This window comes from Leuresthes tenuis, unplaced genomic scaffold (genome assembly GCF_036924035.1).
Source record: "Leuresthes tenuis unplaced genomic scaffold, fLeuTen1.0.hap1 SCAF_12, whole genome shotgun sequence".
NCBI classification, from domain to species: Eukaryota; Metazoa; Chordata; class Actinopteri; order Atheriniformes; family Atherinopsidae; genus Leuresthes; species Leuresthes tenuis.
In genome coordinates, this window is record NW_027325366.1 from 368,202 (window position 1) to 380,427 (window position 12,226).

The 12,226-nt window shown below is 43.3% G+C and overlaps 1 protein-coding gene across 1 annotated transcript in view; it reads right to left on the reverse strand.

Annotated features, from left to right (window-relative positions):
• Positions 1–158: 158 nt before the first annotated feature.
• Positions 159–12,226, reverse strand: part of tmprss3a (transmembrane serine protease 3a) — a 32,538-nt gene continuing 20,470 nt past the window's right edge. Inside the window, exons 11-14 of the mRNA XM_072397656.1 lie at positions 8,105–8,200; positions 6,094–6,236; positions 3,788–3,940; positions 159–203 (exon numbers count right to left, since the gene is read on the reverse strand). Coding sequence (XP_072253757.1) covers positions 159–203; positions 3,788–3,940; positions 6,094–6,236; positions 8,105–8,200 — 437 coding nt within the window. The remainder of the gene's footprint in view (positions 204–3,787; positions 3,941–6,093; positions 6,237–8,104; positions 8,201–12,226) is intronic.

Here is a 12,226-nt window from a genome sequence, read left to right on the forward strand (position 1 = left end):
GCCTTAGAGCTTTCTATTTTGGAATAAACAATGCCTAACTCTCTGCCGTGCAAAGTCTCTTCAGCTCAACACTCAAACTCTATTCAAATCCAGTTTGTCTCTTTGGATATTTTTGAGTTGTGAAAAGATGTCGATGGACTCCATTAACTGGAGGAGATTCAGTGGTCTGTTCTCTGGGTAGGTGAATTGCGAGCCTCTTCTCTCTGAAAGACAGAAAATGGACAGCATTAACACAGAGGTATTAGTCCCATCTCTCTGATAACATTTGTCTCAATATTTCTGAATTTGTCGACCCAGTAAGACCTCGAGTGATGTGTCTCCCCATGTGTGACATCACAACCTCAAACTGAGCCCTCGTTAAATGTATTGTAAATTCTGGGGTAGCTTCCAGATACTCTAAAAATGCATAATTTGGTGAAATGTTAAAATAGTTCATAAGACATGCTGTGAGAAGACCAGGTGCTATGAATGAAGGTCAACACCACTGAATGTGCCAGTTTTAGGTGACTATACAGGGAAACAACCACTGCCTCCCAGACATATGCAATCAGAGCCTGTCTTTATCACCTGGGTATTTTCAGATTATTCAACGGGACCATGCACAAGCTTTCCACATGACCACACCAACTGGGTGTTGACCTTCATACTGAGTGACAGATGTGTAAAAAGAATACGTTTCCAACTGAAAAAGGGGTTCCTGGTAAAAGAAAAAAACTCACTATCCTGCACCTAACTGAGTGAAATACCCAGAAGTGTCCAAGCAGCAGCCATGATAACAGCTGTTCAAATTCTTTGGATATGAAGGAAAGTAGTTCCAGTGCTTCCCTAATTTTCTCCGTTAGCATAGGAAATACCAGAGGATCCTTTATGTGTGAAATGAGATAATGCCGTTCCACAATTCCTTGCAGCTGCAGCTTTATTAGCAACGCTCTATTATCTTCATCCAGTCGCATTAATTGTTTCGTGTGCATAAACATGGACAAGGGCGTGTTAGCAACCTTTGACAAGATGTGATGAGATTGCAAGTATCTAAAGCTCTTTTTGTAGAATTGTTTATTCAGCATCTGCAGTTTCAGAGCTGTAGACCCACATCATAGCTGAGAGTCAGTGTGGTTGATTCTTATTACAGTGTAAATGTCTTTTCCGAAGTCCTCAAGACTTAATGTTGGTGTAGATTCTCAGTCATCCAGGTCATGGTAAGTATAAGAGCTTGAATAAGGGCAACTGAACTACTTCTTGGGTCTTGAAGACGTTTCAGCTCTCATCCGAAAGGCTTCTTCAGTTCTGACCTAGATGATGGGGAGTATCAGCTTTAAGCAGAGAGGGTCGTTACAGTAACATGTCACTGAACCACCTGCCCAGTGTGCATGTCGTTAGGATCATTATCACCTCTGAATTGTCTACCTGCCTGAAGGGGGGAGTTTTGGTCACAGGATCTAAGGTGTGAATGATTGTGAAACTGCCTGGGGAGGAGATACCTGAGACCACCTCCTCTGTTCAAACATGTTCTTTCCACTTTAACATAGATGGCTTCCTTGACTCCTTTCTCAAACCATTTGTCTTCTCTGTCCAGAATGTGGACATTAATGTCCCATAAGTGTCCCTTTGCCTTCAGATGTAGGTGCACTGCCGGGTCTGGACCTGAGGAGGTGGCTCTCCTAAGTTGTGCCCTGTGCTTGTGCAGCTGTTGTTTGGTCTCTCCTGTATAGAGGTCTGCACACTCTTCGCTGCACTGCTCCTCCAAACATGACGTTCCAGTGCACATCAAACCCAAGAACACTCTCAAACAGAGGCTGCTTCACCCAAAGGACAAAACACCCAAACACAGACTGAGTGGTGTCATGTATGCAGTGCAGTGCAGCACTTAATGTGCACCATCTTTCCCCATTATGTTTTCCTTTGAGGTTTATACATGACAGTAGCTAATTTTTTAAATTATTATTTGACAGAACCTGCAGAGTTGGTCAGTCTGGCCTAAAGTACTGTCCATACAAACTAACACAAAAGAGACCAGACTGGATTAATCAGGTGCCACTGAGGTGCTTATGTAGAGTTATATGTTAGGGGGTTGAAAGGATTAAAAACAACAGGCATCTGTTGCTCTGATAAGGCTACCACATAAACTCTTAGTGTAAACTCTTAACAGCTCATTGTTCTACGAGGGCTTGCAAAAGCAAGAAGACCTCAACACCACAAGAAACTGAATCCTCACCACTTGTTCTATACCACTAATAGATCCTATACTATTGTCCAGAATAAAGCACCCTGATAAAATGGGCTCTGGCTGCCTGTAGGGTTGAACTCACTTCAGATTCGGGTGCCAGATTTGTCCCTGAGCCTGTAAAAGTATGCCTGGTCCGAACAGGAGACACCGTGTGGTTTCCACCAGCATACTTCTCAGATCTGCCATACAAGGCTAGTGAGGCCAATCTGGAGTACCAGCTGTACATTGCCCACTGGCATTGTAGTCTAGCAGCTCCTACACCACGCCTAAGACAATCCAAGCTCTGTTCATGTGTCGTCCCACGATGGTGGAATGACCTACTGAGCGCTACCAGAACAGGGGCGTCCCTGTCTATCTTCAAGAAGCTCCTGAAAACCCAGCTCTTCAGAGAGCATCTCCTATCCCAGCATTTACCTTGTACTTCCCTACCCCCTCTATCTCTGCACTTTATCTTTCTGCACTTCCTTCTATGCCTGCACCCTATCTCTACTCTGTCCCCTCTGACAGAGTCGGACTCCTGGGTTCCTTCTATGTAGTTAATTGTTAGCTTTTTATATAGCTGTTATATCTTGATTTGTAAGTCGCTTTGAATAAAAACGTCTGCTAAATACAGAAACATATTTCCATTTGTTGGAAATGAGCAGGCCCGTTCCACCACCTCTCCCAGATGTACGAGAGGTATGGGAGAATGTGTGGTTGGTTGAAAGTGCAGCCGGGGTAGCTGTGTTTTTAGGCTTAATCCAGTTCTCAGTGAGAGCCAGAATGTCAAGAGACAGGTGGTTGGCATAAGCCATAATGAAATCTGCTCTGTTTACCGGTGATTGGCAATTCCACAACCCCACAGACAAGGGTGTGTCACAGAGTGAAGTGGGCTTTAGAGAGCGGAGGTTGTTAAGGCTGTGGTGGCGTTTGGTTGTGTGAAACCTTCTGTGCGAACCAGAGACAACAGGAATGGGATTGCGGCACATTTTAAAGCAGGTGCATGGAGGACAGTATTTATGATATTGAACAGAGCACTGGGGTTGTTACAATTAGAAGCAATTATTTCAGAGAGATATTTACTTTTCTCAGCTTTTACGATCCTATGATAGCAAAACAGGCTCCCTATAAAAATACCTTAAGAAACGTGCAGCGTGTTTCTTCCTGTTAAAAGGAGTCGTTCCTTTCCACAGTCCCTCAGGCTCAGGACGGGAGATTGGACTGAAGACAAGTTTCGGTGCAATCTGTTGGTTTCCTTAGCTAGGATATTATTTTTTGAATTGGCTCTATATGAATGAATTGGATTATTTTGAAATTGATTGATTGGATTTCATTGAATTATGATTACAATGAATTGAAATCCAACTGGCCTGAATTGGACTATATTATTCAAGTGCCTTGAGATGATATTTGTTGTCATTTGGCGCTATATAAATAAAACTCAATTGAATAGAATAGAATTTTGTGTACTTCCTCTGTAGACCTTGTCTTTAGTCTTGAAGCGCATATTCAAATACATTTTCCAAAGATCAAACACTGGCTTGGGCATGTCTTCAAACAGGACCCAGTTTTTGCTGTACTGACCTCCATCTGTTGGTGGATCCAGCTGAGTGACTTTGTGATGCGGGTGTAAACACCTGGCTTGTTCCTCATAGCGCACCCCATTCCCCAGCTGGTTGCCCCAACTAGCTTCCACACAGATGAGTCTTCACAGGCAAGAGGGCCTCCACTGTCCCCCTGAAGAAACACAGAGAGGATATCGTTGCATTTATAACTCAACTTTATTTTATAGAAAGTTAATGAAATCAAAGATATTTGATTTTTACATGTTCTATTTTGCCCAGCAAAGAAGATAGTACAGAACGTTTTCAGGCTGTATGTGAAGCTGTGAATTAAATGAAAAAAAATTCTGGTTCAGTTCTGCCACCATTTCTAAAACCTGGCTGGTACTGGTCGTCGGTTCGGATGAGGAAATCCGCCCCCGCATCACCTGCGCTCCTTGTTCCCGCTGGCGTTGAGGGAATCCCCGGCACTAACGCACCCTGTGTCATGTCCCACCAACAGCCAATGCCTCGGGTGTGCCTGTACGTGCCAGGTTTGGCAACACAAGATCGCTGGCAAATAAAACTTTTATTCTAAGGGATTTTTTTATGTCCCGTGGACTGGATTTTCTCTGTGTAACTGAGAAATGTCTGAGTTCTGGTGGATCCACCTTCCTCAATCCTCAGCCCTCTTTTATTTGCAGTTTACTTACTCCCCCTCGGTTCTGTTTTTAGGAAACACAGCATCTCATTTCATTTTTATGCTGATGATTGCCAGATTTATCTTCCATTGGCACAAAACGATTCCCACTCAGTCCAACCATGATAGACTGTCTAAATTACATTATAGCTTGGCTCTCATTCAATTTTCTTAGTCTCGATGAAAACAAAACTGAAGTAATGATGTTCAGACCAAGTTGTTCAGACATTTTGTGTCTTTATGCCTTTTATCTTAATCTTAAACCTATTTTATGCCTCAATGTAAAGCACTTTGGCTTCCCCTGTGGTTTTTTAAATGTGCTATATAAATAAAGTTGATGATGATGATCAGCATAGAGATGATCGGGAAAGTCAGGGTACTGCTGGATTATCCTTCCTTGAGGTAGAAGGAACAGGATGAGTCCAAGGACTGAATCCCATTCTGATATGATCTTATTTGCAAAAACACTGAAGCTTCTGCCAGGAAGTTATGAATGGAATCATCTTAAAGCCAGGTTAGATATACCGACCACATCACGAAGCCTGTTGATCAAAATATTATGATCAACCGTGTCAAAGGCAGATGTTAGGTCTAATAAAACCAGAACAGTGAAATCCTCGATCATCATGATGAGTTTCTTTGCTACGGCTTTTTCAAGAATTTTCCACATAAATGGGAGTTTGGAAATAGGAATAAAATTATTTTTGAGCTGGGAGGAGTCCAAACGACACTAGGCTAGAGCCTATCCCTGATGTCATTGAGCAAGAGGCGGGGTACATCCTGGACAGGTTGCTAGTCCATCAAAGGGCCACACAGAGACAAACGACCACACACGCTCACACGCACTCCTAGGGACAATTTAGAGACACTAATTAACCTGACATGCATGCATTTGAATAGTGGGAGGAAGCCAGAGTACCCATGGAGAACCCACGCATAACCCACAGGGAGAACATGCAAACTCCACACAGAAACAACAAAACGGCAGCTAAGAGCTAACAGAGCAATAGTACGCGTTCATTCATTCATTCTTCTTAAAGTATTGGAGAAATAAAGACAGATAATGCCTTATTTAGAGGCTGTATTGTCTGCCCTGTTCACTCCAGTTATATGGATATACGCAGATCTTGAGTGATTTAATCTATCAGTGAGTAGATGAACATATTTTATGCCAGAAATAAGGTCCAGGTTTAAAAAAAAAAAGAACTTCCCCTTTAAATAATGGTATTTAAAAGTAACATATTCAGAATGAGAATGGAGTGCAGGTAAACCGCACTTTGCTGTTTGCCCATGTTGTCCGGAGGAATCCCGGAAATAACACTTCATCTTTTGTAAACAGATGTTTTCACTATTGCTACAACAAACATGGTAACCTGTAAGTTTTTTATTAAATTATGCTTTGTATGCAATGTAAACCAATTTTAGATTGATCATGGTCAAATGTGTACAAAAAGTGTGTTCAGTCAGAGGCTTCTCCAGCTCCACTGCAACAAAGATGGATACAGGCGGTCCTTTCTGCCAGCAGCAATAACCATACACAATGAGTTCTTGTAATGATTGTTCAAATAAATAGATCAATAATTAAATACTTGCAACAGTATAACGGTATAATTTGTTTTCCATATAATTTCAGTGGAAACTTGCTGTACCTGACAGGAGTCAATTCCTCCTTCCAGGTATCCTGCACAGATCATCCAGGAGGAGATTAAGCCCTTATAAACCTCTGGTTGGTTGCAGGTCTTGGTAGAGATAAGTGGTACTGTGGCCGAGCGCAGAACCACACTGGTCTCTCCTGGAAACATTTAAAGCACAAACAGTCAAAAACAGACTTTGAGATAGATTATTCAAGGGTATTTCTTTATTTTGTCTAAAGTACACAACTAACCTGAAGACATTATGTTTCTGAATTTGGCATCAACACTTTTATCCAAAGCAACTTACATGTAGGCAGATAGGGTAAGGGGGTCTTGCCTAAGGACCCCTACTGGAGGTATCTTTGATGCAGGGGATTTGAACCCAGGTCTTCCACATGGAAGGGGGCAATCACACCATTACACTATCCAGCCCTAACCCTAGCTACAGGGCTGTGCATCCTTAAAATAGACTACTATGCAGTTTGGATATGCAAACTGGTAGCAGGTTCTTAGCTGAATTGTCTTCTTAGGCTACTAGCCTACAAACCAATTAGTGATATATAGTCTATGGTCATAACACAGAATTAACTAACAGGCTTGTTTTGACTCTCTCAGTCAGAGTTGTGACATTAGAAGTAATAAAGTGCAAATTGCAGCTCGGCACAAGGAAGCTGGCAATGTGAATCCTGAGACTTTGGCACAGTCGTGTCTAATGTGTCGCCTTCCTTAGCTCATTTCATTTTCAGGATAAAAGCTTGTAAGTCAAACTATAGTTCCCTTTGTTTGATTTACAAACTGGAAGTGGTTCTATTTTATTGCTGATGGAGAAATCTCTGCCTAACACTGCCTAAATCACCTATTGTACCTTCAGTTCCAGTGCATCCAGTGGCACTACTTCAGTAACGACTGGTGTATCTGATATTCAAATGGGACAGCAGTAACTCGTCTCAAAAAAGTTGTGACAGGTCCATGTTTCCCACTCTGTAGCAAACTACCATGCACACTCACACTCACTCACAGGGACAATTTCACCAATTAACCTAACATGCATGTTTTTAGATGGTTGGAGGAAGCCAGAGTACCTGGAGACAATCCACCCATACACAGCTGGGATCAGAACCAGGAACTTTTGTGGTGCGAGGTGACGGTTCTAACCACCCCACCACCAGCAGTGTTGCCTGAGGGCCCAAATATTCACTGTATGCTGTACAGGCTGAGTGTTCATCTACTGCAGATAAAACTGAAGCTGTGATGTGATGTGTGAGTGTTTCTTTTCACCTCTGCAGGGCTGTTTGCTCTCAACTTACAGCTGAATTCAACTGTTTTTGTTCTGTTTCTGATCATAAAATGAAACTGATTTATTTTCTCTGCTTCACAGATGAGTGTCTCCGTTTATATTCAGTAAATCTGCTTCTTCTCTCATGTCTGTTTAGTTGTGCTGAAAACAATCTTGATATGCAAATGACAAATTAAAGGAGTTTCTGCATCCATTCATGGCTAAATTGGAGTGGAACTGAGGTTTGTTCACATGTCTATCATTTCTTGATGATTAAGCGAGAGTAAAATAGGACCACAGCTTTATGAATGTGGCCAAAAATGAATGCACACATCTCTGTCTTTCTGAACACAGTTTCAGTTACGGATCTGCAGACAGTTTGATGAGAGAGACCCTCGCTGTGTCCCATGGCGTAGGGTGGAACTGATCCTTATGGGAGTGCCCCATTGGTCATTGTGGGCATACTGGATGCGCTGGTGGTCCCTTATCCCCTTTTCTCCCACTCTGTTTGGCTGGGATGGGATCGTGGAGGGGTTTCTTTGGCATTTCACTCTACAGTTTCCTCTTTGTAATCTATGACAAACCATGACATTGTGTCACTGTGCCCAGCCTGCTGACTGTGCATAAATCAGTTTTTTATATGAAGAATAGTAGCCAACCTCTCTTTGTGTGCCGCTGGCTTTTTTGTGCCTCCACCTGTGTCAGGGTGACAGTCCATCACTTTCCATTTATTACTGATAAACAACTCACCGTCTTCCTCTGTTGCTCCCCAGCCAGAGATCCAGCACACGGTGCCCTCAGTAAACTCCTCCCCATAGTTAGGCAGGCAGATGGGCTCCACATATCCTACACAGGAGAACATTAAACTGCATCTCCCTGACTAAATCAAACATTATGAAACGATGCGTCCATCATACTGAACATCAGTTGTTCATTTAGCTGATGAGTGATTAAACCCAAATCCTGCTGTCAGACAATCCCAGCATAGTTCAGACTGAAAAGGGAAAGTCAGTCTCACACAAACCCTTCTTGCTAATGGGTGCAGTTAGAAGTGAGAAATCCCTTTCATTTTAAAACTAACTCAAGCTGCAGAGCATAAAACAACTATAAAGCAAAAACCTTGATGGGGAGTCACATCACTTTTTAAACCTTTAATCACTAAAAATAATACAAACACATACAGATAATACACAGGAACTAAATCTAAATGTTGTAGATATGGATGTCTGACATCAACCACCATGGGGTGTATCAGGGACAACCAAGAGGAGGTGTACAGGAATCTGATGAGGGACTTCGTTGTGGGTCGCTAGCAGATGGACGCCGACTTTCACCAAACTGTTATTGGTGAGTAGATGAACGTATTTTATGCCAGAAATAAGATCCAGGTTTAAAAAAAACAACTTCCCCTTGAACCCTCAGTGATGTCTGGAGAGGGGGCAAATTATTGTTCTGCATCCTCTGTCTGTCACGTCCTGTCTGACCAATCTGGAATCATATTCTGAAGATTTAGCTCTCGATTACAAAGAAAACTGACACTGAACAAACTTTACACAACATAGTTTAAACAACAGATTGGCCTTAGTCCAGCACAGTAAAATTGTATTATGTCAAAGACATTTTCAGTTTAGCTTCATTATATTCTTCTACCCTCAGAAACAAGGCCTATGTTACTCCCTGGGTCAAGACTTTTCTAATGATGTCTTCCCTTTTGTCCTACACCAAAGTTTAATGTCCATCTTGCTCCAAGGCCCTTTGAGGTGTGCTTTCTCAGATCCTTATTAAGACCAAGCTGGATGAAATAATTCAAACATGTTTAAGGGGTAGTTAGTGGCCACATGTGTTCAAAATACTGACGTCTGCTTAATACACTGTCAGACTTTGAAATTTGGAGTGAGTTTCATATCATATTTCTAATGACCTAATATGGTCAGTTATACCTTCTGTATTCCTTCCCCCAGGCTGACAGGATGGTCCTAAATGACCAAGACTTCAGTATATTGGAGTGCCAATACATATCTGGATATACAGTTTTAACTTTTGCATACATAGCTTTGCAAATGTTGTTTATTAGCGATGATGTGAACTGATTTCCGTACACTTACAGTGTTTCTTAGCATTTGGATCTTGCAGTAAATTCAGCCAGCCTGGGTCTCATTTTATTGGCTCCACCCTGTCCAAACTGTGTTAGTTTAGCACAGAACAGAACTGCATCTGTGAGTGAGGATAGCTGTATAAGGTGATATCCTGTATAACCGACTCGCTCATTTCTGTGCTTGCACAGCAGCCTGATAAGGAAATATCTCTGAGAACAACATGTTGTAAAACTAGGACCGCACCTACAACGGTCTTCTGAAAGTAACGCCTTATACCAGTACACACACGCACACACATAGAGGAAGAGATAAGATATTGACGCACACACATCCCATAAGGAGGAGACTGAATACAAGTGTATATAACACCACACCCCTAGACAACGACAGAGCTTTTCCGTACTTTGTGCTGTTCGCATGCATTGTACTGAACTGCTCTCCGCACTTTGCAAACTGCGCAAATAAAACTGTGATGATTCTTATATCGTCTCCTCTGTCTTCCTCCTTCACTGCATCAACGGACTCGGAAAGAGGTACAGGTTGACCTCAACAATTTTGGGGGCTCGTTCGGGATGTGGTGAGGAGAGGACGGAGTTCATTCGGATAAAAGATTCCTTCACGGTGACAGAGACGGGACACGAGCCGGCACGTTAACACAGAGGTAAGCAGAACCTGTTTTATCAAACTCTGCACATTGAATATTTTAAAACAACGTGTCCTGTCCTGAAACTGGTGGTTGAATCAGCAAAAGACGATAAGAATTAATGTCGAGAACTGCGTAAAAAAAAAAAAAAAAAAAAAAAAAACTATAAAAGAAAAGTGAATATAAAAAAGAGGATAAAACAGACTGTCTTTGGTCGTGGCGGACCCCACCGGTTGCCTGACGAGGAACCGGAAGCCTGAGAGGCTGCTGGGTTAGAGTCCCGGGGAGGTGAAGACACCCCGAATTCTACTGGGTTTGAGTCCCTGGGGTTAGAGTCCCCTAAAGTAGTATACTCTACGGAGTTGGGTTAGAGTCCCTTGAGGTTATACTCCTCATAAATTCTTGAAGTCTGTTTGGGGCTACAGTCCCCTATACTAGAGTACAGGAACAGGGTTCCTGAGGTATTTTTCTATAAGTGCATTTTGAAAAAGTTGAAGATTTTAACGTGCTTTGTGTGTTTTGTATTTGTTTGAGAGAAATAAGGAGAAGCGGGCTGTGGGAAAAATAAAATTCTGAGGTGTCTAAAGGTGAATGGGTACATAAAACGGTGTCTTGACAAACTCGACAATCAGACAGAGGAAACCTAACGGTGATAACGTAATCTGTCTGAGCCATCGAAACCTAGCGGTGCTAACATAAGTGGCTTGGTTTGTCAAAAGGGTCAGTTGCTCGGGTGTTATGCCATACAAACTGACTGGCCGTTAATAAATCATCACCTTACAAGGCTTGTTGCTCGGACGTACGTCATACAAACCGGCTGGCCTCAGAATTTAGAAAAAGAGAAGTAAAATGGAGGGAGAGTTTGACAGAGAAATAGATGATGGGAGATGGGGCCCAGGTATGGGTGCCTGGAGGCCCCTCGAGCTGCAGTTAGAGAATACGTTAAAAGCAGCAGGGGCAGTGTTACCTAAAAAGGGTAGGGACAGGAAATTAGCCGACATAAAGGGACAAGTGGAACAATTGGTGAGACATAAGGGCAAGAAAATGTCAGACCCCGGTCCGTTAGGGGCCTGGTTGTGGGAAAAGGAGAAAGAATGTAAGGTGAGGAAAGAAGAGCTGGCAGAGCAGGGACAAAAGGCAGGTGTGCTGCAACGTTCAAAATTAAAAAAAGGAGGCGAAAGAGCAGGAGGAGCGACGACGGGGCTGGTCTGAGCTGGCGGTCTTCTGGCAAAGTGTGAGACATCTCCATGAGAACGCAGGAAAACCAGGAGGCAAACAAATGGTAACTGCACCTGACACTCCTACATGCCCACCTCCATATGCACCGCCTGCTGCACCGACACCAGGGTTATATCCCACACTATATGTGACTAGTGGTACACTTCAGGTTGGAGCCTCAGAAGAGACACTTGTAAGTGACAGTGTGACTGAAGCAGGTGCAGCCACACCTACAGCATCAACCGCTGAGACTTCAGTAAGGACAGGGACGACGTCCAAATCCTCTTATAACCCCTTCACAGGTGATAACCTTTCGGCGCCCCCAGACCCATTCTCGCAGAGACGGGCAAGGGAACAGGCTCCACAGCACACGGTAGAACGAGAAGTCACACCACAGCCACGGAGGCAGGTCATGAGGGGAAGTGAGATTTCAGATTGTGAGGAGGAAGCAGAAGCAGCAGGGACAGCTTCTTTTCAAGGAAAGGGACAGTGGGAAGGTGAAAGACAAGAAGTACCAGTAAGTTTTAGCTTGGCAGGATCATGGAGGGAAGAGGAGGAAGATTCAGCCGTCAGGAAAGAGAGAGAGCTAGATGAGTTATGTCGGAGAGAGATAGAAGAGCTCTGTCAAAAAAGGGACGGACTGGTGAGAAGTGTAGAGAAAGGAATGAAGGTGGCAGAGGAACTGACAGATACGATAGGCAGAAGAGTTAGCCAGCGCCGACGTGGTGGGACAATCCTTCCGGTCACAATGTACCCACTAACAGCAGTACCAGGACAAGGTGACCGGTACCGACCATTTACTATAGGGGACATACAGGCCATAGTGGAGAAATTACCACCTGTAGCCGAGGGTGGAAATTTGTGGCTCAGCAAATTGGATTCTCTGACGGCAGGACAGAAATTGGCATTGGGGGA